Here is a 22027-nt window from a genome sequence, read left to right as displayed (position 1 = left end):
ATGAAATTGTCATAATTCCTAGAAAGACTTCTTATATTTAAATGAAAAGTAGAAAAAATATTAGCAGGCAAAGATCTACATAATTCATTAAACTTTTTCGAGTATAAAAGTACAAAAATTTGAAGCACCCCATGATGAAACAAAATTTGAGTCTGGGTCAACAAAAACATTATAAGGATCAGATGTAGAAAAATCAAAAGGTTTAAAGGTCTCAGCTTCAAAATCAGGTTTGTTAGAATCAATAGTGTATTGAAAGAATAAACAGATATGTAATTACTAATAAAAGAATACTATAAGTGGTTATGTTATCAAATTTAATGAACCAAGCCCGTTTCCAATACTTTTTGTGGTGTATTTAAATAACAAGGCGAGACACGCGTTTCTCAACTTTATCAGGGTGTTTTAAAATGTATTAAAAAGTGATTAATCAAAATTGTCAAATTTAAGGCCATTAAAAGTGTTAAATGTGGTCTCACAGGGAACTACACTAACCTTTTCCACTGGTGGCACTTGCGCTACCAACTTTTTCAGTTACTTGCGTAAAATATGATTTGGTCGCACATATTTTTTTCAAGTTATATTAAGGCGCTCTGGATAATAATGAACAATAACGAAACTGTATTGCATACAGATATGCTTTTTATTTTACTAGCCATCTTTTAAACCACAAGCCTTCTTGTTTTCTTAAACGTTGCAGTGTTTCCCACAGATCTGAAATTTACTTGTGGTGGTAGCCGGTCATTACCCACTGACAAATAATGGTCTACTATACATGTGACGAAGAACTAATAATGTGTGACACAATACAATACAATACTGATTTATTAAACATTAATATTAATTTCACATTATATTTCATCAATCTAACCACCCCAAACTTTCTTTGCCATTGACAAAGCTGACACTGTTTGTCAAAGCACCACGAAAAGACTTACTGTTTTTGCACTGATATATGAAGCAATTAGACCCCTTTTATCAAACTCAATATAATACAATACTATGTATAGTATATTAATAGACAGTGCAGGTCTATAGATTATAAATGTGACTGATGTTATGATGGTTATAATTTCTATTAGATGGGCACTTTTACTGCTTATGTTCTATCTTTCTATTTCTCTCTTGCCGATTAAAAAAGCTTAATCCACTCATTATTTCAGATGTAAAAGTCTACTTGCTGTCCCAGAGACAGACTTTACATTGCTTTGCGTTTTTATATCCCGGGTCCAGCTTAAGCTTTGCTCATTCAGTGCAATATGGGCTTGACATTAGCACTGCTTTTTTGCTACAAACTTTTTAAATATGGATATGGTTTTAGAAAAGATATGGTTAATTAATAATAAGATTATTTAAAAAATGTGAGAAAGAAAATGCAGCGCGTGGTCGTAACAAGAACCATCGCCATAGAAACCGGAGGCACGCTGAAACTGCACTCGAGCTTTAGCGCGGTAGCGCTCATGGCCGTTTTCCGGTCGACTCGGGTTATAAACACAACATTAATCAGACTTGGGACCCAAAGTAATTAAACTAGGTCCTAACCGGACCCCACTGACCATTTAAAATATAAACCCGGAACCATACGGGTCCCGCATCCTCAGTGAAGAAAGACCTCTGCTCAAGTTCAGAAACATGGAAGACACTGAGCTTGCTTTGCGTCGCACCAAATAAATTGAAAAACAGAGAGCACGCGAACACACACTCATAGGCAGAGACACGACGTGCTTTCACGCAAAATGAAGCCAACGTGTTGAAGGCTCAGAGCACGTTATAAGACGCATTCTTAAAATCCACATTTCTGTTTTAATTAATAAATGCTCATAGTAAATCATAGCATATTGTCTAAAACAGTAATTCTCAAAGTGTGGTCCGCGGACCACTAGTGGTCCGCCAAACCCCCCTAGTGGTCCGCCAAAAGATGACCTAAATTAGGCAAGTGTTTATACCAGGGCTATTCAATTGGCGGCCCGCGGGTCAGACCCGGCCCCCAAGGTAATTTGATCCGTCCCTTTATGTAGTCTGTAAAAAAGACATCTCTAGAATAAATTTAGTAAGTTAGACAACAGGCCCTACAGTTACGAGTTGATGCGCGTGCGTCTGTTTCATACAGCATGAGCTGCAGAGCGCGAGTCACGTGACTGGTGCGAGCAGCTGTGTCACGTGTTTATATTCGCGCTTTGGTCCACAAGTTCAACGCGATCGCCTCCCCCGCTCGCACCCGCGTCTCAAGACGCGATAGCTGACTGTGGTGAGTTAAGAGACCGGACTCTATGGCTGTTTTAACTTCATTTGTTGTATTTCCAGCTTTAAAACACTGCCTTTTCCGACAATTTGTCTGATAAGTCTGCTCAATTATGACTTGCTTATCAACAAAGACATTTACGTTACATGTCTTAATAAATGAAACTGCCGTTTTTCCAAAATTCAAAGCATCGTTCTCACACAATAATGCAATTTAAACGAGTAACAGTTCATTTGCACGTGTATGCGTATCGTGCTGACAAACATACACCTGATTTCACTGCTCTTGCGAAATCTAAAAACATATTCTGTCGTATTAGAAGCTAGCCTAATGTTTGCCAATTATTAAGATGGCTGTTGTTGTTGAAATAGGGCTACTGTAATAATTAGCTTTGACAAAAAACTGCATAAAACAATGTTATGTTCCATGTTATAAACTTTTTTGATATGTGCACTGAAGTGCTCTTTGGAATGACATTAAGTGGGACCTACGCTGTTCTAGTATGTTTAATTGCAGTTTTTTTTCACATGTGCAGTTTGTTGTTCATATTAAGCTGCAACTCATTTTACATTTACTTTTTCAAATGAAATAAAATTCATATAATAATTTCTGAACATAGCATTGCATTTGTGTTTAAAAAATTTGTTTTTGACTTAAAACAGTTGCATATTAAACTTAAATTTAGCTTATCCTTCCTATTTTGTTGTTTTTTGGGGGGCGTGTTAGAGTGGGATTCTGTTAGGTGGTCCTCAGAAAAATATTGGAAGATGAAGTGGTCCTTGGGCTGAAAAAGTTTGAGAAACACTGGTCTAAAACATTAGGTAGCACATTTGCGACCCATTAAACATTACGGTCGCAATGGCAGTTCAAAAGGTCGCATATGCGACCATTTTGGTCGCAGTGTAGTTCCCTGTCTCAGAGGTATTATTTTTTTCCAAATTAGGTATTATTTTTTCAGACTATCATGTGTCCTATTCTGATTGAAATTCTATCTGTGTTTGCGTTAGTTCGTTTAAATATGGGCTTTAGCATGTCTGGGCACATAATCAAATATCTTTTGTCTCTGGGATGTGATCAAAGCCTGGAGTGGAGTCAAATCACGTTCCTCTCTCCACTGTAAGCATTCTGTAATCACTACGCACCGGATCCACTCCGGGTTTTCTGACTGTATCACGTTAAGCTGAGGTTAAACTTTATTCCAGCTAGCATGAACAAACTTATAATGCAGGAAGGCTCCGATGTTTTGAAGATCGATAAAGGTGTAAAAGACCAATGGAGATTGACTTGGCTTAGCGAAATGATGAAGATTGGCAAGCCTTTCAGTTCGTGGGCTAAGAAACCCAAACAGCCAGGTAACTTGCGTGTCTGCACAGTATGACTAACGTTAGGGGTCCTGTATTTTGGGAGTAAATAATTTCTCATGTATGTGATCATCCGCGTCACGTTTTTTAATGCTATGCTGATCTAGCCAGTGGCTGATACAACGGGTTTGAAACTCGTGGGTAAACTTCATGTGGCGCCACAAGAACCAAGAGGCAGGTGACATCCAAATCCCGTGAGAGCGATTGACGAGGAATCATAAGAGGAGACTGCTTCCGAAATGCTCTCGCGGGACTTTGATGTCATCCACCTGTCGGTTCTTGCAGTTGCATTTGTGTGTGGTCACAAAAACGTAACATTTGTACATATATTTTAGGACCGCAGATTAAAAACAAGTGATTTTAAGCCATTCAAACACAAACAACAATGCTAAATGTGTCCGCTGTTTCTGTGTCATCCCCTGTTGCTTTGGAATCTGCCCACACATGCGCACACCCAATTGATTTGAACGTGCACGAGGCACTCTAGGACAGTGGTTTTCAAACCCTGGGTCGCGACCCTCTGGTGGGTCGCGGAAATTAAAAACTGGGTCGCCACTCGCCAGAAAGATTTCAAAAAAATTGTACTAAAATAATTTATTCAATTTTATTATAAAAACTATAATAATTACAACACACTTGAATAAAAGCATAGTAAAATATCTTTTAAATACACTAAATAAAAAATACTCCACCACTGTGTCACATGACCCATGTGCGTGCGCAGCTTACTGTATTAAATTCATAGACAGCAGATTAAATTGCGCACGGGGTCACAGTCATTTTTTAATGATGCAAGGGGAAATAAAAACTCCTAAATAAAAATGTGTTTGGTCTGATTTTAAAAAATATATATTTTAAATGTATTTGATTGGTTTGTCGAAAGTGAGTGCGGAAATGTTTAGTTGTTTGCTAAGCAAGCGCCACCGTTACGACACGGTTGAGTTTTGTAGTAAGACTGACACGTTATGGTTCTGCTGTTATCTTTGAACTATTTTCGCTTCTGAAACCACAAAAACAGTCAACATTGCCTTTAAAATGTAAGTGGCTTAATATTAATTACTTGTTTAGTGAACTGTCATGAAATCTGTCACATTTTCAACCGTGATGTGATGCTGCTTAACTGTATCATGTTATTAAAAACTTCACATTTTTACCGCAGTATGTTTAACCCACTTTGTCAGTGTTAACTCACTTTGTGTTTGCTGCGCTTATTTGTTTAACTTAGCGTTATTACATTATGCACTTTCGGTTGTCATTGAGACTAAAGGATGCAGAATCATTATCGTGTTTTGGTGATTGTTATTGCCGTTTTAATCTAACGTTACTTGTCCCTGATAAGCGGACAAGCATTGATGTCGAGCCCTGCAACATGTTTTTAGACTGCTTCAGTATAAGCTAGGTCCAATCTTTAAGACTCCGTTGTGTTGCGTATGTCAGTTCTTCCTCGTTTTTGCCCATTTTCATAATTAATGATATTATGAATTGCAGGGAGGTTGATCTCATTTGTGCCCCCTGAAAAAATGAAATGCCCATCCGTGAATTTGTGTCTGGCATCGGGTCTGCTCATTAGGTAATACATACAGATGCGCGCGTGCACGTTTCACCGGGCTCACTCCACTATGACGGCTTTCGGCCCCGCCCTGCTTCATGTTACTAAGGGGGGGGTAGAGTGTGGGTCGCATAATTTTTATTTTTTTAAATTAGGGTCGCTCCTAAAAAAGTTTGAAAACCACTGCTCTAGGAAGAGCAAAAGTATGGCAGAGAAAGTGCATTCAGAACTCACAGTACCTACATATGCAGTCAGCCAAGGGAAACAAGGCAAACAAAGGAATAAACAAAGCAATCAAACGAGAGTAAATATCGCGTGGCTTTTCCTCGAGTCGACGATGCGGTAGTGGTATTGTCTCAGGAGTGTAGTCCTCATCAGAGTCAACAATGCTTTCATCACGGAAACTCTTCCATGAAAAACACTGGCTTAATAGTGAGTACTAAAAGCCATCCTATTTGTTTATATTCATAGTGATAAAGTTAGGTGTATTATTAAATGTGATTGTGACATGATGTTACAATACAATACAATACAATACAATACAATACAACTTTATTATCAACCGTGGTTGAAATTTGTCTTTGACCAGCAAAACCAGACACTCATACAAACACATAACATAATATAAAACACAGACATAACACTATATAAAATCACATACCTTTTTGATTAATAAAACCGATTGCAGAGGGTACAAAGGATCTTTTGTAAATATTTGTCTTTGCTCTAGGCATTAAAAATCGTCTCCCAGAAGGCAGTAAAACAAACTGATCAGACAGAGGATGAGTTGGGTCTTTTGATATACTCTCCGCTTTCAAAACACATCTTGAGGTGTACACCTCACCCAACTTACTCTGTGGTCTGCCAATAAATTAACTAGCTGTAGTAGTAACTCTTGCCAGATTATTTTTCTGCTTACAGTTTAAATGCCCATACCATGCGATTAAATTATAGGTCAAAACGCTCTCCACCAACGATTTGTAGGCAATCTCCAATATGTTTTGACTTACTCCAAACCTACAGATTCTCCGTATTAGAAACAATCGTTGCATGCATTTTTTCACAATATTATTAGTGTTATCCATAAAATTCAACTTACTGTCTATACATGTGCCAAGATATTTAAAATTATCAACAATCTCAACCGGGTGACCCTCTATCGATACCGGCACAATTGCAACATCTTGCCTAGTGTGACTTATAACTAGTTCCTTGGTTACTATATGCACCGCGCTCCCAGTAGAGCCGGTCAGCGTTGCGCGTTCATGTGTTTTGGGGGTGTGGCTTTAGAAGAAACCCAGAAGGGAGGGTGTGGAGTGAATGGAAAAATGAGCTGTGTTTAAAACAGTGGTGAGAGGTTTACAGACACTCTTTTTTTATACTCTTTTTCAGAGTACTTACATTTTACTTATGTATTGGTATATAAAGACAGTTTAAACAAATTTGTAAAGAAGTTTTTTTTAGATAATTTCTGCCTATCCTGCCTTTAAGGATTGCTGTATATACCCTGTTTATAAGCGAAGTCTCAGTGTAACACACAAACACAACATAAGGGTATATCAGGCTCAACTTTTTTGTTATGACATGCGCAGAAGGCACACCCACTAAAACAATGGCAAGCCCTCAGGGACAACCTTAATGCACATTTTAATAGTATTAAATACACCACACTTTTTAACCTAAATTAATTTGTTAAAGAATACTTTTTTTACTAAAATTGACTTCAAATTGACTAAAACCTTTTTGTGTTTTCATCGACTAAAACTTGACTAAAACTATCAAGTTAATAAGTGACTAATATGTGACTAAAACTAAAAAGCATTTTCGTCCATAATACTAAGACTAAAACTAAAAGGGCTGCCAAAAACAACACTGATAAATTGGCTATTTAAATAGGCCTTAAATAATGATCACACAATAACAAATAAAAAGAACTCAAACATGTACCCAGCAACGGTGAATTCACCTGTGGCAAGTTTACTTTTTTCTTCAACTCCATCTTCTTCTCCAGGCTAAAGGCGTGCACGCAGCGGTGTCAGGTCTGCCCCCACGCTTCTCCGTGATTCATGTTGCATGCAGTAGGCAGACTTTCTCAATGGTGAACAGCAGCGATGATTAATATTATATTAAGCCAGAGCTCTGACCAGAGTCATTTGCTTATATTTTTGACCCGAACCCACAGGTCCCCTCGGGTTTGTCTGGCCGACCCGACCCGACCCATTGAGAACTCTAGTTTGAATGAGGTGTTTTGGGAAGGCATTGATGAGCCTTAACTTTTAAAAAAAGAATATCTCTTTAGGTTTGAGACTTTAAACTTTATGTATCTTCCATATGCACAAACAGCTTTTAACACTCCAAAGACAAAGCTAAACCCATATGACGTTGCCATGTTTTTGTCAATTTGCAGGAAACACCTTTACTACTTTAGCCAGTCTGTCGTTTGAATGGACTATGGTAAAAGAGGCAGAAATGGCAGGTTTCCCTGATTCTTACAACGCACTGCGGTAAGACACAGTTTTATTGTAAAGGCACTTTTAACTTTCACACGATGGCTTACTGATGTTTTTATCTCCACATGAATCCCTATCTGGCCAAAACTGCAAAAAAAATCAATAGCTTTATTAATGTGGTGTTTATGTTGACATGAAAAGTCATCAGGGTTTTCCCTGCTTAGAGAACTTTGAGCCAGCAGCAATCTCTGGTGAATGTCGACATGTCATTTTGTTTTCATAGAAAATCACGAACAATCATTAGACTCCATAGATTATCATGTGTAACTGCAGTTGCAGACAGTATCGAAATACTCTGGTGGTGTTTGTGTGTTCATGACTTGCAGTGCATCACTAATGATTTATCTCACACTCACAATTAAAGGGCACCAATTATCTGATTAACAATTTTAAATTTTCTTTGGTATGCAAGTAGTGGTGCAACGGATCATCATTGATTCACGGTCTTCGGTTCGGCACACACGTGATCCGCGGATTGATTTATGTAAAAAAGTTGTGCGCATTTTCAGTCCACACACAGCGTGATCATGGCGAGCGGAGGAACGGAGGAGCTTGAACGCCCCGCATCATTTAAATCCCCTGTCTGGGAGCATTTTGGCTTCCCTGTCAAATATAATGATGAAGGAAAGAGGTTGGTGGATAAAACCGTGACGGCGTGTAGGCACTGTGGCACAAGAAAGCCATATGACAGCGGTAACACATCAAGCATGGCGACGCATTTGAAGCGACATCACCCCGGTGTTTTACTGACAGGAGTGAAAACGAAGGCTGCTCAACAACCGCTTATCACCGCGGCATTTAAGCAGCCCCTTGATGTACAATCAGACCGGGCTAAAGCCATCACAAACGCTATCGGTGTGTTTATAGGTGCAGACATGAGGCCATATTCGGTTGTGCAAAACGAGGGCTTTAAACACATGCTGAAAGTGCTTGAGCCACGTTACAACATCCCGTCGCGCACCCACTTCAGCGAAAAGGTCGTGCCAGATCTTTATAAGCAGGAGAAGAAAAAAGTTGTGGATGAACTAGCGCAAGCATCCTCTATTTCGCTTACGACAGACGGGTGGACGTCCAGAGGAACGCAGAGCTATTTGACGATAACCGCTCACTTCATCACAGCAGACTGGGAGATGAGAAGTCCGGTGCTGCAGACACGCCCCCTATACGAAAGTCACACAGGCACTCATCTTGCGCAGGTACTAACACAAGCAGTGGAGGAATGGAAGATAAAGAGGCCCACTACTAATATCCCAGTCACAACTGATAATGCCAAAAATCAAATAAATGCAGTGAATGAGGCAGGACTGGGCCCACAGATAGGGTGCTTTGCACATGTAGTAAATTTGGCATCACAAAAGGGAATCTCAGTCAATAGGATGGACCGCCTCCTTGGGAGGATCAGGAAGGTTGTTTCCTACTTTCACCGAAGCACAACAGCTGCTCATGTGCTTAAGACAAAGCAAGAAATGTTAAAGTTGCCTACTCATAAGCTCATGCATGACGTTCCAACAAGGTGGAACTCCACTTATGATATGTTGGAGCGTTATCTGGAGCAGCAGGCAGCTATATACTCTGCATTGACCGACAAGACCCTAAAGAAAAATATCAAAGACATCATCACCCTATCAGATGATGATGTGAGAGTGGCAGAGTAGGTTCTCCAGGTGCTTAAACCACTCAAAACTGTTACATCTCTGCTGAGCACTGAAACTTCACCATCTGTGTCAATGATCCTGCCTCTGAAAACAAGGATTCTACAATCCATGGCTCCAAGTGTGGACGACAGCACGATCACTCGAGATGTCAAGACTGCCATTAGAGAGGACCTGGAGCCCAGATACACTTCACCCCCTACTCTACAGGACTACCTTCACAGATCTACTGCCCTGGATCTGAGGTTCAAGTCCCTGTCTCACATGGACCCTGCTCTACGCCAGAGGATATACAGTGACCTCACCACTGAGATTGTGAGCCGTCTGGGCACTGAAGACTGTGATGAGGTAAAGAAATATTATTTTTATTTAAAAATGATTAATTTAATTAAATAATTAATTAAATATTTAAATTTAAAATCTAAACACATTTTTTATTTTCAGTAATAATGGCTTTGTTTTATAAAATGTTACTGCCAGATTTTTCATGTCTATGACACATGAAAAATTAATAATAGGTTTAATTAATTAACAATTTTTTTGTCTGCAGGGTCAAGCTACAGAACCAACAGGAGCAAACTTGGACACATCTCCTCCAAAAAAGAAGTCAGCGATGGAAGAGCTTTTTGGTGAGACCTTTGCCAGCAAAGACATGGACAGCAAAACTCCTGCTGACATCATCAAAGAGGAGGTGGCATCCTACCTGGCAGCAAGCTGCATTACAGTGGATGGTGATCCACTGACATGGTGGAAAAGCAATGAGTGTAAATACCCTCATATTGCGAAGATGGCAAGATGCTATCTCGCTGTGCCAGGCTCTTCAGTTCCTTCTGAAAGAGTGTTCTCAACAGCAGGGGACATAGTGACTGCAAAGAGGTCCACACTCTCCCCAGACAATGTAGACATCCTTGTGTTTTTGAAAAAGAATTTGAAATTATAAGCTCAGGTATGCTTTGCTTTCTTTCTTTTATTTATCTTTGATTATGTGGACATAGGCTTTATTTCATTATCCATGTTTCAAGGAAGATGATGTGCCAGTTCTTATGTTGCACTTTAAGTTGTTTTTTATCAATGGTCATTGTTCATTGGTCCATGTTAAAAGGAAGGAGACATGCCTTTTATGTTGCACTTTAAGTTGTTTTTTATTAATGGTCAATGGTCATTGTTTATTGGTCCATGTTTAAAGGAAGGAGACATGCCTTTTATGTTGCACTTTAAGTTGTTTTTCATTAATTATATTAAAAAGAAGATATTATGCCTTGTGCACTTTAAGTTGATTTTATATATTTTTATTTAAAAGTGTTAATAAACAAAAAGACAAAACTTATGTTTATTTGTCTTGTCTTTATTTTTTATTTTTTGCTGATCCGAAAAATGATCCGATCCGTGACTCTGATCCGAGAAACAATCCGAACCGTGAGTTTTTTGATCCGTTGCACCCCTATATGCAAGTGTGTATTAGTAGATGTTACCGATATGCTAAAGGTACATCTACTCATGATCCGTGCATCACAGGGTCAGAATTGCTCCACCTCCAGCTCATGTTGATCCAGGAAAAACCCTGTGAACTAAAAACAAACCCTGTTTTCACCCCATGGCTTGATCCCTGTGGACAGAACAGACATGAGAGAATTTACTGTGTAATTGCGATATCTCTTTTGCAGGGTTCTGCGGTTTGCAGAGTCAGCATACACACCTCCAACCTACATCTCTGAAATGGAGCGAGTAGGACATCAGGGAGATATCATACTGGTTTCAGGAATCAAAACCGGCCATGCCAAGATCACAGCCAAAATACAAGAAGCTCTTTATAAGGTACCTCCTCAGATGCTTTTCCACAGTACATCATGTTCTCGTATGCTTTTGTATTGTAGTGATGTGAGTGATGATTTTAAAGAGCTGATTTATTAGCGTTCACATCAGATATTAAACACTGAATCATTTGCAGGATGTCGGTGCAGCTGAAATCAGGCTACTGATTCTTGAAAACATTCTCTTAAGTCCGGCATATGATGTTTATCTGCTTGCTGGCACTTCCATCAAATACAAAGTGCAGAAAATTCGTCAAGGAAAGATCACAGGTAAATAGGGACATGTGATACTTTATCTTAACTCTTTCACCGCCAGCGTTTTTAAAAAAAGTTGCCAGCCAGCGCCAGCGTTTTTCATGATTTTCACCAAAGTTTAATGCCTTCCAGAAAATGTTCTTCTTTAAATATATAAACATACAATATACCAAATGAAAGAACAGACCCTCTGCTTTCAAACAAAAAAAACCCGTTTCATCCTACCTTCAGTAGTTCTTTTGTAATCAGCTTTTGAATATGGGTAGGTTTCTGCAAAAACACCACATTTTGAGCAAAAAGCAAAAAGATAATTCCATTTTTGTGACGGACTTTTCATAGAGATCCCATTCAGAGCGATCTTTAAAACAGACACGGACATGCAGCAGCTTGCCATAGGGCAATACTTCCGGGTTTAAAAAGTTGCGGAAGTGGATAATAGTGGTATTGCGGAAAGATGGAAAAACTCGTCATTGGCGGGGAAGCGTTTTCTCTTGATTGACGAGATATCTCGTCAATGGCGGGGAAAGAGTTAAGAAGTTAACAATATAATTAAAATAGAAATGAAGGTCAGTTGGAAATTTTCAGTGTATTTGGAAACAAACCCTATTCAAAAACTTAACTTATATAAACTAAGAAACTGATATACAACAGAGCTGCTCACGTGGCTCATGTTACCATATAACTTTGTCCAAAAAGTGTGAATGTTTTTCCACTTCATAGTTTTGTACTGATGAAAGGGATGCGGACCTGTAAGAGAGTTATAAACAGCTGTTAGCATAAATTGTCCACAGAAATACCACATAAAATACATAACTGATGGGTAAATATCACTGATAGCACTACATTCAGATAAACTGTCAAGATGTACATAAACTAAATTCGGAACATCTCAGATAAACATCTGCAGTGATTAGTTTTATAAAAAGCTGTTTCAGATGCCAATCGAATGATCGTCTAGTTTTTGTTTTTAACGCATTTCTGTAAGCGTGTATGAGCTTTTAAAAACACATCGCATATGGCGTCCATGTGCGCGAGCTCGCGTCTTGGCGTAAACAACGCGGCACTTATAAAAACGGTGTCGCATGTAAAGCGCATTGTATGGAATTGCATTGCATGTAAACAGTATATGGAATCATATAACAGCACACACTTAATAGAGCCTGCAGTGCAGCCTTACTGAAAGTTTCCATGAAGGATACGAATGTGTATTACTGTGTGTATCACTGTACGTCATGTAACAGATATCCGCCATTACATGACTTCACACGTCCTCATTTTTAAACAAGCATGTAAACAATATATGGATCATATAACAGCACACACTTAAAAGATCATGCAGTGCAGCTTTACTGAAAGTTGCCATGAAGGATACGAAAGTGAATAACTGTGTCTAACATTGTACGGCATGTTATAGTTATCCGCCATTAATTGAGATCACGCGTCCTCCTTTTCACCTCACAAATAAAACTGAATTGTTTCTTTAAACTACAAGTTTCTTTAAATGAAATGGTGTCTATACATCCAGTCAAGGGCATAAGTTTGATTATGACATTGGTGGGGAAATAAATAAAATTGTCTTCAGAGCCGCATTGTCACAAAGATAGTAGTTAAATAGTTAGTTAAAACAAAACCTATTGTATTTGTCTGTTTTATTATTATTATTTTTCCACGGTAAAACGCGTCGCCCAGCCCAAAACGTAAGTCTTAGAAACTTGCCACTTGGTCAACTGGTCAGCAGGCTACTCAGATACAGTGAATTAGCCAAATCGGCCCATAGCTGGCGCTATAGCAATGCCCGATGCGTTGGCCTCATAACTCCTAAACCGGACATCAGAGACTCAATGTTTGGTATCATTGTAATCCCTGGCTCCAAACTTAAAAAATGTATATCTCCGATTTCATTTCCGGTATGCATTTTTTTTCCGCGAATTTGCATAATATGCATTTCAAGCCAAAATGAACTAGTCCTAGGTTTTTTGTCCGATTGGAACCGTTCCAACGCAGGAGAAATCTGTGGAGTAGGTAAATTATTATCGAACAGTATTTTAAAGTATTTCGCTTCAGGGTCACTAAGGGGCGCCAAAACTCCATACAGGAAGTAGCCTATCTTCACTGAAATGGCTATAACTCGTAAACCGTTTGAGATATCTTAATGAGGTTTTGTACACATATGTACCAGCTCACTCCAGGATCACAGTAGAAAAGATGCAGATTTTGGCCACTAGGTGGCGCTATAACAGGCTTGAGCTTTGGAATGGCTATTACTACACAACCGTTAGCCCACTTAATATTTGTTATGGTGTGTCTTTGTGCAATGTACCACGAGGGTCTAGGCGGAGATTGGCATATCTCCATAAACATGGCCGTCATCGGCCAATGAAGGTTGAGGACTGAACGAAATTCACTGTGCTTCTTCATGTACTGCACATGAAGGCCTGTAAGAATTATGGTGTCATTAAGCCACTAGGGGGCGTAATACCGTATTTCGGTGCCTGTATCACGTGACGTTTGACATACACACACAAACATGACATCATATGATAGATCGGCTCAGGACGAAAAACTTTGCCTCTTGAAGCGTTGCTGTCAATCAAACGGTTCGTTAGTTATTGGCGATAACGAAAAAAACTAGCCACTTTAACGTTTTAAATGATGTATAAATCATATCTGTATGTCTCTTTGCGTAGTGATTGAAAAATAAAGAGTGTGCCGCGCCCGCGCCGCCGTCGACCCCAGAGTGTTAATGCTTGAAACCCGGTAAACGCTGCTTGCAGCTTTAATTTATTTATTATTTTTGCTTAATTTGAACTTTTTTGGGATGCCAGTAAAAATTCTGGCATGGCAAGTTAAAAACCGAACCAAAATATTTTCTAAAATATAATTGCTAACTACATACCGATAGCTCTGTGTGCACTATACTGTACATATACTGTAAACAAGTCCAGACATGGACTGTTTAAATTTGCAACACGTTTAATATAGCATTCTCATGTATTGGGAGAAAACACTGTCCCTGAATCAATATGTGACACATCTTTTTGACAGAGTTTTGGCGCTTTATACTTCCAAATGCAGCCTACGTTAGACACCCAAGTAAAGACAAAGCCAATCATAAAGTGACGTGGGTTAAAGAGGCGGGACTCAAAAAAGGCAAAGTCAGTCCTATAAGTGGCTTGAGTTACAGAGGCGGAGTTACTTGTTGCAAAGAACCTGATTTATAAACCATTTTTGTACCACCTGTAATGCTATTTTTACAGAACGCCGTTGTAAAATATTTTAATCTCATTTAAATGATTCATGGGTAAATAAATGCTAATTAAAATAAGTAATACGTGAAAAAAACAAGTCACAGATGAACATCAGTGGTTTTATGTACATATAGATTTATTGTTTGGTCGAAATTATTGCTAGGGACAATTCAGTGTTGCCTGGATATTGGTAGGATATGTCCCTACCCGAATCAACGCCTTGCGTCCAGTGATCAAAAGCTAAGTGCTTTTCCATTTAGCATTTTGTCTCGGCGTTGCTTATCTCCTGTGGGTTTTCACACGAGTATTTTAAAATTCAATTCAATTTTATTTATATATATTTATAACAATAAGTAATTGTTTCAAAGCAGCTTTACATTAAAGGAGATTAAGCGAAGATTAAGCGGAGATTAAGCAGGTTCCGCCGGTGGTCGTTAGTCAGGCATCAGCTGGGCATCACATTGAAAGACAGCCAGTGGATCAGAGGTGTGCCGACTTTCACATTTACCGGAACTGGGTCTGTTTGTCTCATTGTCCTCGGGGTCGTGGACGAGACACGGAGAGAGAAACAAAATCCTATTAGCTTAGGGGCCATATATATGTATACACATGTACATACACACACACACACACAGACAAATACACACACATACATATACTGCACATATGGAAACGAGTAAGGAGAGATTAAACGGGTTCTGCCGGTGGTCGTTGGTCAGGCATCAGCTGGGCATCACGTTGAAGGAAGGCTAGTAAATCAGGGATGGTCCAACCTTCACATTTACCGGAACTGGGTCTGTTTGTCTCAGTGTCCTCGGAACGAGGAGACAGGGAGAGAGAAACAAAATCCTATTAGCTTAGGGGCCGTTCACATGTAATGCAGGTGTCACACAGTGATGTGGTTTAAATCAGCTCGGTTCCAAAGAGGTTAACTATTGCTGCTTAAGTGTATTACCTATAGTTGAGGATTTTAGCAAATGTGTTGGCCCAGGGCGAGTCTATGTACGGGGCCTCACAACTGATCTTTAGAACGGAAAAAGAAACTCGTTTGACTAAGGCCAATGGCCCCACTGCCGTCGGTAATACCAACGTACAGTGGCAAATGGTTCTGTATGTCATACTATTCTCAAGATCATGGGTAAAAGCCCAAATTGCAACCCGTCCATATGTGCCAAATTAAGACTCAACCGACTACTAATTCGAAGACCAGTCAATTGGACAGAACAATACATTTTCTAGATTAGAAATATTTAAAAAAATAAAACGGTCACTGTTTACAAAGCCTTGTGTTGTTGCAAACTCGTATAATTTTAAATAATTTGTTTTAGACAAAAGAATCTTGAAAATATATTTAATCTCGAAAAACATGAATCTTGAAAGTTTATTTTTTCCATACAATGAACGAATGTAACAGTTACTTTTTTTGGAGTACTTGATTTTTGGAATCTGATTACGTAATCCAGATTACATGTAATCAGTTACTACCCAGCTCTGCAAATCCTGCACACAACATGAAAACTACAATGAACAAAGCAATTTAATAAAAGTATTTTTAGGAAATGATATTAGAACAAACATAAAAGCAATAGGCTATAAGGGAAAAAAGAATCACAGCATGAAAATTATAAAATACATGCTAGTTTATATTCTGTACATTTAACCACTATGGGCGCTTGTAAAACTGCGGTGTTAAATGCAATGCAGCTGTAAGACAATTTCCTAAATAAGATAGCACCTCCCCAAAGGACACTGCATGGGGGCAAAGTGAGTGCGCGGGAAAAGCCACTCTCCACGATTCACAGTGGACTTCCCACTGAGACACATTTGGGTTTCAAAGACACACCTTTAGGGTGTCATACATTTGTATTCTTTTCTCTAAAAGCAAACTGTATTTGAAATGCTACATGCACAAAGAATCTAAAATCTGTATCTTATTTGTTTTCTATTGAAATGTCTCATCGCAAGTGGTTACAATGGTCGCATATAACAACAGAATTCAATGTTAAAGTATATGAAACTTCATTCAATGTTGATAGACACCTCCCATTCTAAGCATAAACCAATCACCCACTGTATACAAATTAAGGACAGCCCTTAGTTCTACAACAACCAATCAGTACCAAATTCCTATATGCTTTGTTCTCTGGTTATTTAAGGAGATGTGTAGAAGATTTAGGCGGGACTTTCGATATCTAGAAATGCACCCCCATGATGCTGTATCTTTGATACAGCATCATGTTTCTTTTTATTTTATTTTGAGGAATCTGTAACCAGATCTTCATCTCCTTACCAGGTATGCAATGGTTTTTCGTTTGTTTCGTATTTGAATTGGAATGTAAATTGGCTTCTGAATTATGTGCTACCTACCTGGTTAATAAATTGTTATATTTGATTTTATTCTGTGTTGCTCGGTAAATGTTGACACTGCAAGTAATATCGTTGTATCCGTAGTTACCGTAAGGACTGAAATCAGGCTAGGATCGGCCCAATCCCAGTTAGATAGTGAATAACACATCAGCTGAGGATTTGTGAGATACGAATAGCAATTGGCGTTAGTTTAAGTGTACTTAGAAGCGTGGAGGCTGTGTTTCCGTTTAGAGTAACATTTCTGATTACTCTAAATAGGGTCAGCCTCAACCTCTGTTTATTTCAATGTTATTCTATTCATTAATCTTGATTAGAAATAATAATTGTAATAATTAAGTGTCACCTCTAAGGGGACTAAATAAAGTATGTTTAAAGTTGAGCACGCAGAAAGCGGCCGCTTAAGCGTATAGTCCAACCTCTGGCAGCGACCAACACTGATTCGCTTACGACCGTTGACCAGTATATTAATTATGAGGCCCGTACTAGGATCATGTGCGACTGTGAGAACCGAATGAACGAGTGTAATACCAGAGCTTTATCAGAATAAATAAACAAACATCCATCTAAATTCTGTAAGCTTTAAAAGTAATAATCAATCAAATTTGTAATATAATATAAACTAAATCTTTGTCTTTGGAGTCAGATTAGAGATAAATATACCTAAATTACGTAACGCCAAAACGTCATCTGCAAAGCGCCGGAAAAGACCGAACGCGCTATCAATCCTTCGCCATGCCGTTGGTTCCGCAATTGGACCAACGGATGGATGGGGACATATAATTTTCACCCCCTTACACAGTCAAACATTTGGGTGCACCTAACTTTTGTGCTGGTGCACCTAAGAAAAAAAGTTAGGCACACTAGTGCAACCAGTGCAAAAAGTAAGTGTAGAGCCCTGTGATTCTTCTGTGCTGATTAATGAAACCTGGGTGCCGATTGTGTTTGTGGATAAAAAGATGTTAAGTGCAGTGTAAGTAACTGTTACATTCGTTCATTGTATGGAAAAATAAACTTTCAAAATTCATGTTTTTCAAGATTAAATATATTTTCAAGATTCTTTTGTCTAAAACTAATTATTTAAAATTATACGAGTTTGCAACAACACAAGGCTTTGTAAACAGTGACCGTTTTATTTTTTTTTTAAATATTTCTAATCAATAAAACGTATTGTTCTGTCCCATTGACTGGTCTGTTTAATGAAAAGTAGGATTATGAAATTGTGTCATTTAAACAAGTAGGGATGTAGTTTTTGAAGTGAGATGTCTGCATGATGATGTGTCTTTTACTTACAGAGCTGTCCATGCCGTGTGACCAGTATGGGCTTCACCTCCAGAACAATGTGCTTGCTTCAGATGGAAACCCAGAGCTCCCTGTGGCGAGCTTAGACCAGAGCAGATCAACGGTGTTTGCACTTCAACGTGGTCACACCAATATCTTACTGGAGCACAAGAGTATCCTTTACTGACCCTTTCACCTTAAAAAAATCTTCAGTTTTTAAAGCTTCATAGTCAATGTGACAATACAGTTTAATTTTGACAGCCAATGTTTAATTAGTTTTAGTTAGACATCTGCATTGTTTAGTCACTATTGCAGTACTTTGATGCCATGCTTAATGCACTGCATGAAGTTAAACACGCAATGCATGAAGTTAACAAGAACTAGTTGTTCACTTAAAAAATACAGCTGTGGTGAATAGGGCTGTCTTAGTAACCACCATCCTGCATTATTGCGCTACTAACAAGCAACCGCAAAAACGCGATGTTCATGTTTTATTCATGAAGCTGTTCCCTGTTTCCTTTACGCTTCATACATGTTTAATAAGGGTCAAATAAATTGTTAGTTATAAGAGTATTTAAAAATAATTTAGATGGTCAATTATTCAAAATGTAAATATACTAGGCTATTTGTATTTTGTTAAATTATACAGTGAATGTGTGAAAATCCCTGAGCACGCAAAGTGAAAATGAGATGACACAATTAGTGTCGGCTGACTCTAAATGCAGTTTTAAAGTTAAACATTTCTTTAATGAAATAGATCAACACAAATACAAAGCGCTTTAATATAATTAGCAAAATTTTAAACCGCTTTAAATAAAAACCTTTGAAGGTTTTATCTTTGTGTATCTGCAACATCTGCACCACAGATAAGTGAGTTGCAGCTTACTTCAGAGACTGAACACTTGACTTATCACTTAATGTTTTACCTACACATTTCTACATAAATTTTGACCAAGGATCACAGGATATAATGTAGTTGTTATGGATATAGCCTTAATGAAAGTTGTTATTGGAAGCCTTTAAGCTTGTTCTGGAATTATATAATTTTAACAAACTAAATGACAAAAATAATCTGTTTAATTTAAATTTAATTTAAATAATTAATTAGTTTTCATAGTATTGGAATCCTATAGATGTACGTTAATTTATATACTAATATTATTATACTAATATATATTATAAAAAAAATGGTTCATTAAAGGTGCTCTAAGCGAATTCACGCGATTTTGACCATAAACATTTTTTGTTACATACAGCAAACATCTCCTCACTATCTGCTTGCTGCCTGTCCGCTGATCAAACTGTAAAAAAATGCGATCTCTGTAGACAGCCCAGGCTCTACAAACTTCAATATAAACACAGTGGCCAAACCTAGCACCACGAAACAAACAAAGTATTTCAGCCAATAAACGACAAGAAGGATTTGGGGGTGAGGGTTTGGCGCGTTAATGAAAGCACGAAAGGGAGGGGAGGGGAGGAGTTAGCTATGCTCCGTTTGTTTGAAAACAGTTCAAACATCAACAAGAAGTGACGTCTCGCAGATTCGCTTAGAGCGCCTTTAATACTTGCTCATTTTTATTTCAATGAGACACCACTTTGTTCTGTATTGAACAAGGCTCCATAAATTTTGACGCGTTCCAAGCTAGCAAAAATATGTGACTGTTATGTAACCTCAATGCAATGAAAAACATACCTATCAAGTCAGGTTGTGGCGACCGCTAAAGTGAAATTTCTGCATTCGTATGTGTCATGAAATGACCATTAGAGGCTGATTACGTTGTTTAGAAACCATATCATTGTTTTTTATTAATGCAAAATATTGATATTGAATTATTGTCCAGCCCTACTGTATGACAGCGTTCATCCTGATGTCGTACTGATGTCATACGTTCAGTATGTGAACCTTTAGGAATTAACTTTTACAGTGTTTGCCATAAAATGTGATCTCATCTTCATCTAGGTCACAACAATAGACAAACACAATGTGCAAAAGCTGACAACACACAAATAGTTCTGGTTTCTTGTGTCTTTTTTTATACACCCATTAAACATTCACAGTGCCAGAGGAATATGTAAGTGAACCCATAAACTAAAGCCAGTTTATTCCTAGGGGTTCACATAAATTTTCTTGCCACTGTAAATAATATCTATTATTATGTAGCTGGTATTAATACATTTTTAATTGATAAAGATGAAAGATTAACTCTTTCCTCGCCGGTGTTTTTAAAGAAGTTGAAGCCAGCGTTTTTCATGATTTTCACAAAAGTTTAATGCCTTCCAGAAAATGTTTTTCTTTAAATATATAAACAAACAATATATCAAATGAAAGAACAGACCCTCTGCTTTCAAACAAAAAAAGTTTCATCCTACCTTCATTAGTTCTCTTTTTATCACCTCAAATATGGGTAGGTTTCTTTAAAAACACCCAATTTTGAGCAAAAAGCTGAGATAATTCCCCTTGTGTGAAGGACTTTTGATAGAGATCAGATGCAGAGTGATCTTTAAAACATACAAGGAGTTCTTTCTCTTTCACGTGAGGTGCTACTTCCGGGTTGTAAGAGTTATGCATCCGCCATCTGGTGGATAATAACGGTATTGCGGAAAGCTGGAAATTCTCGTCATTGGCAGGGAAGGGGTTTTTAGGTCCCTGGAGAAGTTTTGACCTGCACTGACATTTATGCTTTTTTCAGTTGCTTAAAAACATAACAATGGCAAAAGTCTCATAACACTGCATTCAGCACAAACTGGGCTATTATATTATATGATTAACATGTATACACATGTTTGTATTTTTGAGAGAAAAATGTTTATGCGTGGTTTTTGAAAAAGCTAAATTTTGACTGATACAAAGTGACTGATACAAGTCCACAAAACCCATACTTAACATGTTTTCCCAAAACTGTTGAAAACAGGATCTAGTAGTCTAGAGTTTTTTCTTTAAAATGATGTGAGAATCATTCTGCTTACTCATTCACATAAAACAATATATTGATTTACAATTTCAAAGTCACTTTTTGGTTAGGAAGGCAATATGCAAGGAGGCTGGACGCTCTTGAATAATCTGTGATTGACAGCTGAAGAACAAAACGCTTGCAAAATGAGCTGCATAATGAGCCTTTAGGCAGGAATGTAAGAAGACGCCGTTATTGTTACGTGTTTGTTTATGAAAGCGACACAAAAGAAATGCCTTCCCATGCATGATCCTGCGTTAAATAAATTTACTGTGCAGAGATATACGTGAAGAAACAAGGGTTTAGATGCGTCTTAATACAAAGTGCGTCAAATATGAGGCATTGTGTGTTTGTATGTGCGTTTGGCCGTCGACCGCATCTGTCGGAAGCACAAAGAAAACATTAGCGTCTGGAGTTAACTTTTATTTACAGGCGAGAGTAACAAGTAGATGTGATGTTTGTCATCGCATCTTTTATAAGAATACCACAAAGCGCGTCAAATAGGAGGCATCATGCGTTTGGACATTGATCGCGTCACACATGTCTGTTTGGAGATAACTTTAGTTACAGTCACGAGAAAACAAGTAGATGTCATGTTTCCAGCACTCGGATTAAAACTCAACACAGCACTGAATGGCTGCAGAGACGGAGTCTCCATTGACTGTTGGGTTGACTAATGAATATGGATGATCTCTGCTCTTCTCTTCAATGGAGCAGGGCGGGGCTCATTATATAGATAATGCAGTAACAGGAGATAGACGGTAAATCTCCCTCTTCTAATACAGTTAACAACGAATTACAATATT

General features: G+C 38.2%; 2 protein-coding genes across 3 annotated transcripts in view; both read left to right on the top strand.

Annotated features, from left to right (window-relative positions):
* Positions 1–22027, top strand: part of nup210 (nucleoporin 210) — a 231503-nt gene that overhangs the window by 33465 nt on the left and 176011 nt on the right. The window contains exons 4-7 of the mRNA XM_073812225.1: positions 7557–7653; positions 10976–11126; positions 11260–11392; positions 18285–18443. Of these exons, the coding sequence (XP_073668326.1) occupies positions 7557–7653; positions 10976–11126; positions 11260–11392; positions 18285–18443 (540 nt within the window). The remainder of the gene's footprint in view (positions 1–7556; positions 7654–10975; positions 11127–11259; positions 11393–18284; positions 18444–22027) is intronic.
* LOC135757502 (E3 SUMO-protein ligase ZBED1-like) lies at positions 8152–10529 on the top strand. Of its 2 annotated transcripts, none has more exons than XM_073812184.1 (2): positions 8152–9659; positions 9862–10529. In XM_073812184.1, exons 1-2 carry the CDS (start codon positions 9387–9389, stop codon positions 10249–10251), a joined length of 663 nt encoding a protein of 220 aa, XP_073668285.1. In that variant the 5' UTR covers positions 8152–9386; the 3' UTR covers positions 10252–10529. Both variants share the same exon structure in this region; 1 of them encodes a protein (XP_073668285.1).

This window comes from Paramisgurnus dabryanus, chromosome 16 (assembly GCF_030506205.2).
Source record: "Paramisgurnus dabryanus chromosome 16, PD_genome_1.1, whole genome shotgun sequence".
Taxonomy (NCBI): Eukaryota; Metazoa; Chordata; class Actinopteri; order Cypriniformes; family Cobitidae; genus Paramisgurnus; species Paramisgurnus dabryanus.
This window is presented reverse-complemented; position numbering and strand designations above follow the sequence as displayed.

Excerpts from the sequence above, each read along its gene's own strand:
- LOC135757502 (XM_073812184.1), top strand. The coding sequence starts at position 9,387 with ATGATCCTGCCTCTGAAAACAAGGATTCTACAATCCATGGCTCCAAGT. Across the intron at positions 9,660-9,861 it reads GCACTGAAGACTGTGATGAG|GGTCAAGCTACAGAACCAAC; the intron begins GTAAAGAAATAT and ends TTTTGTCTGCAG.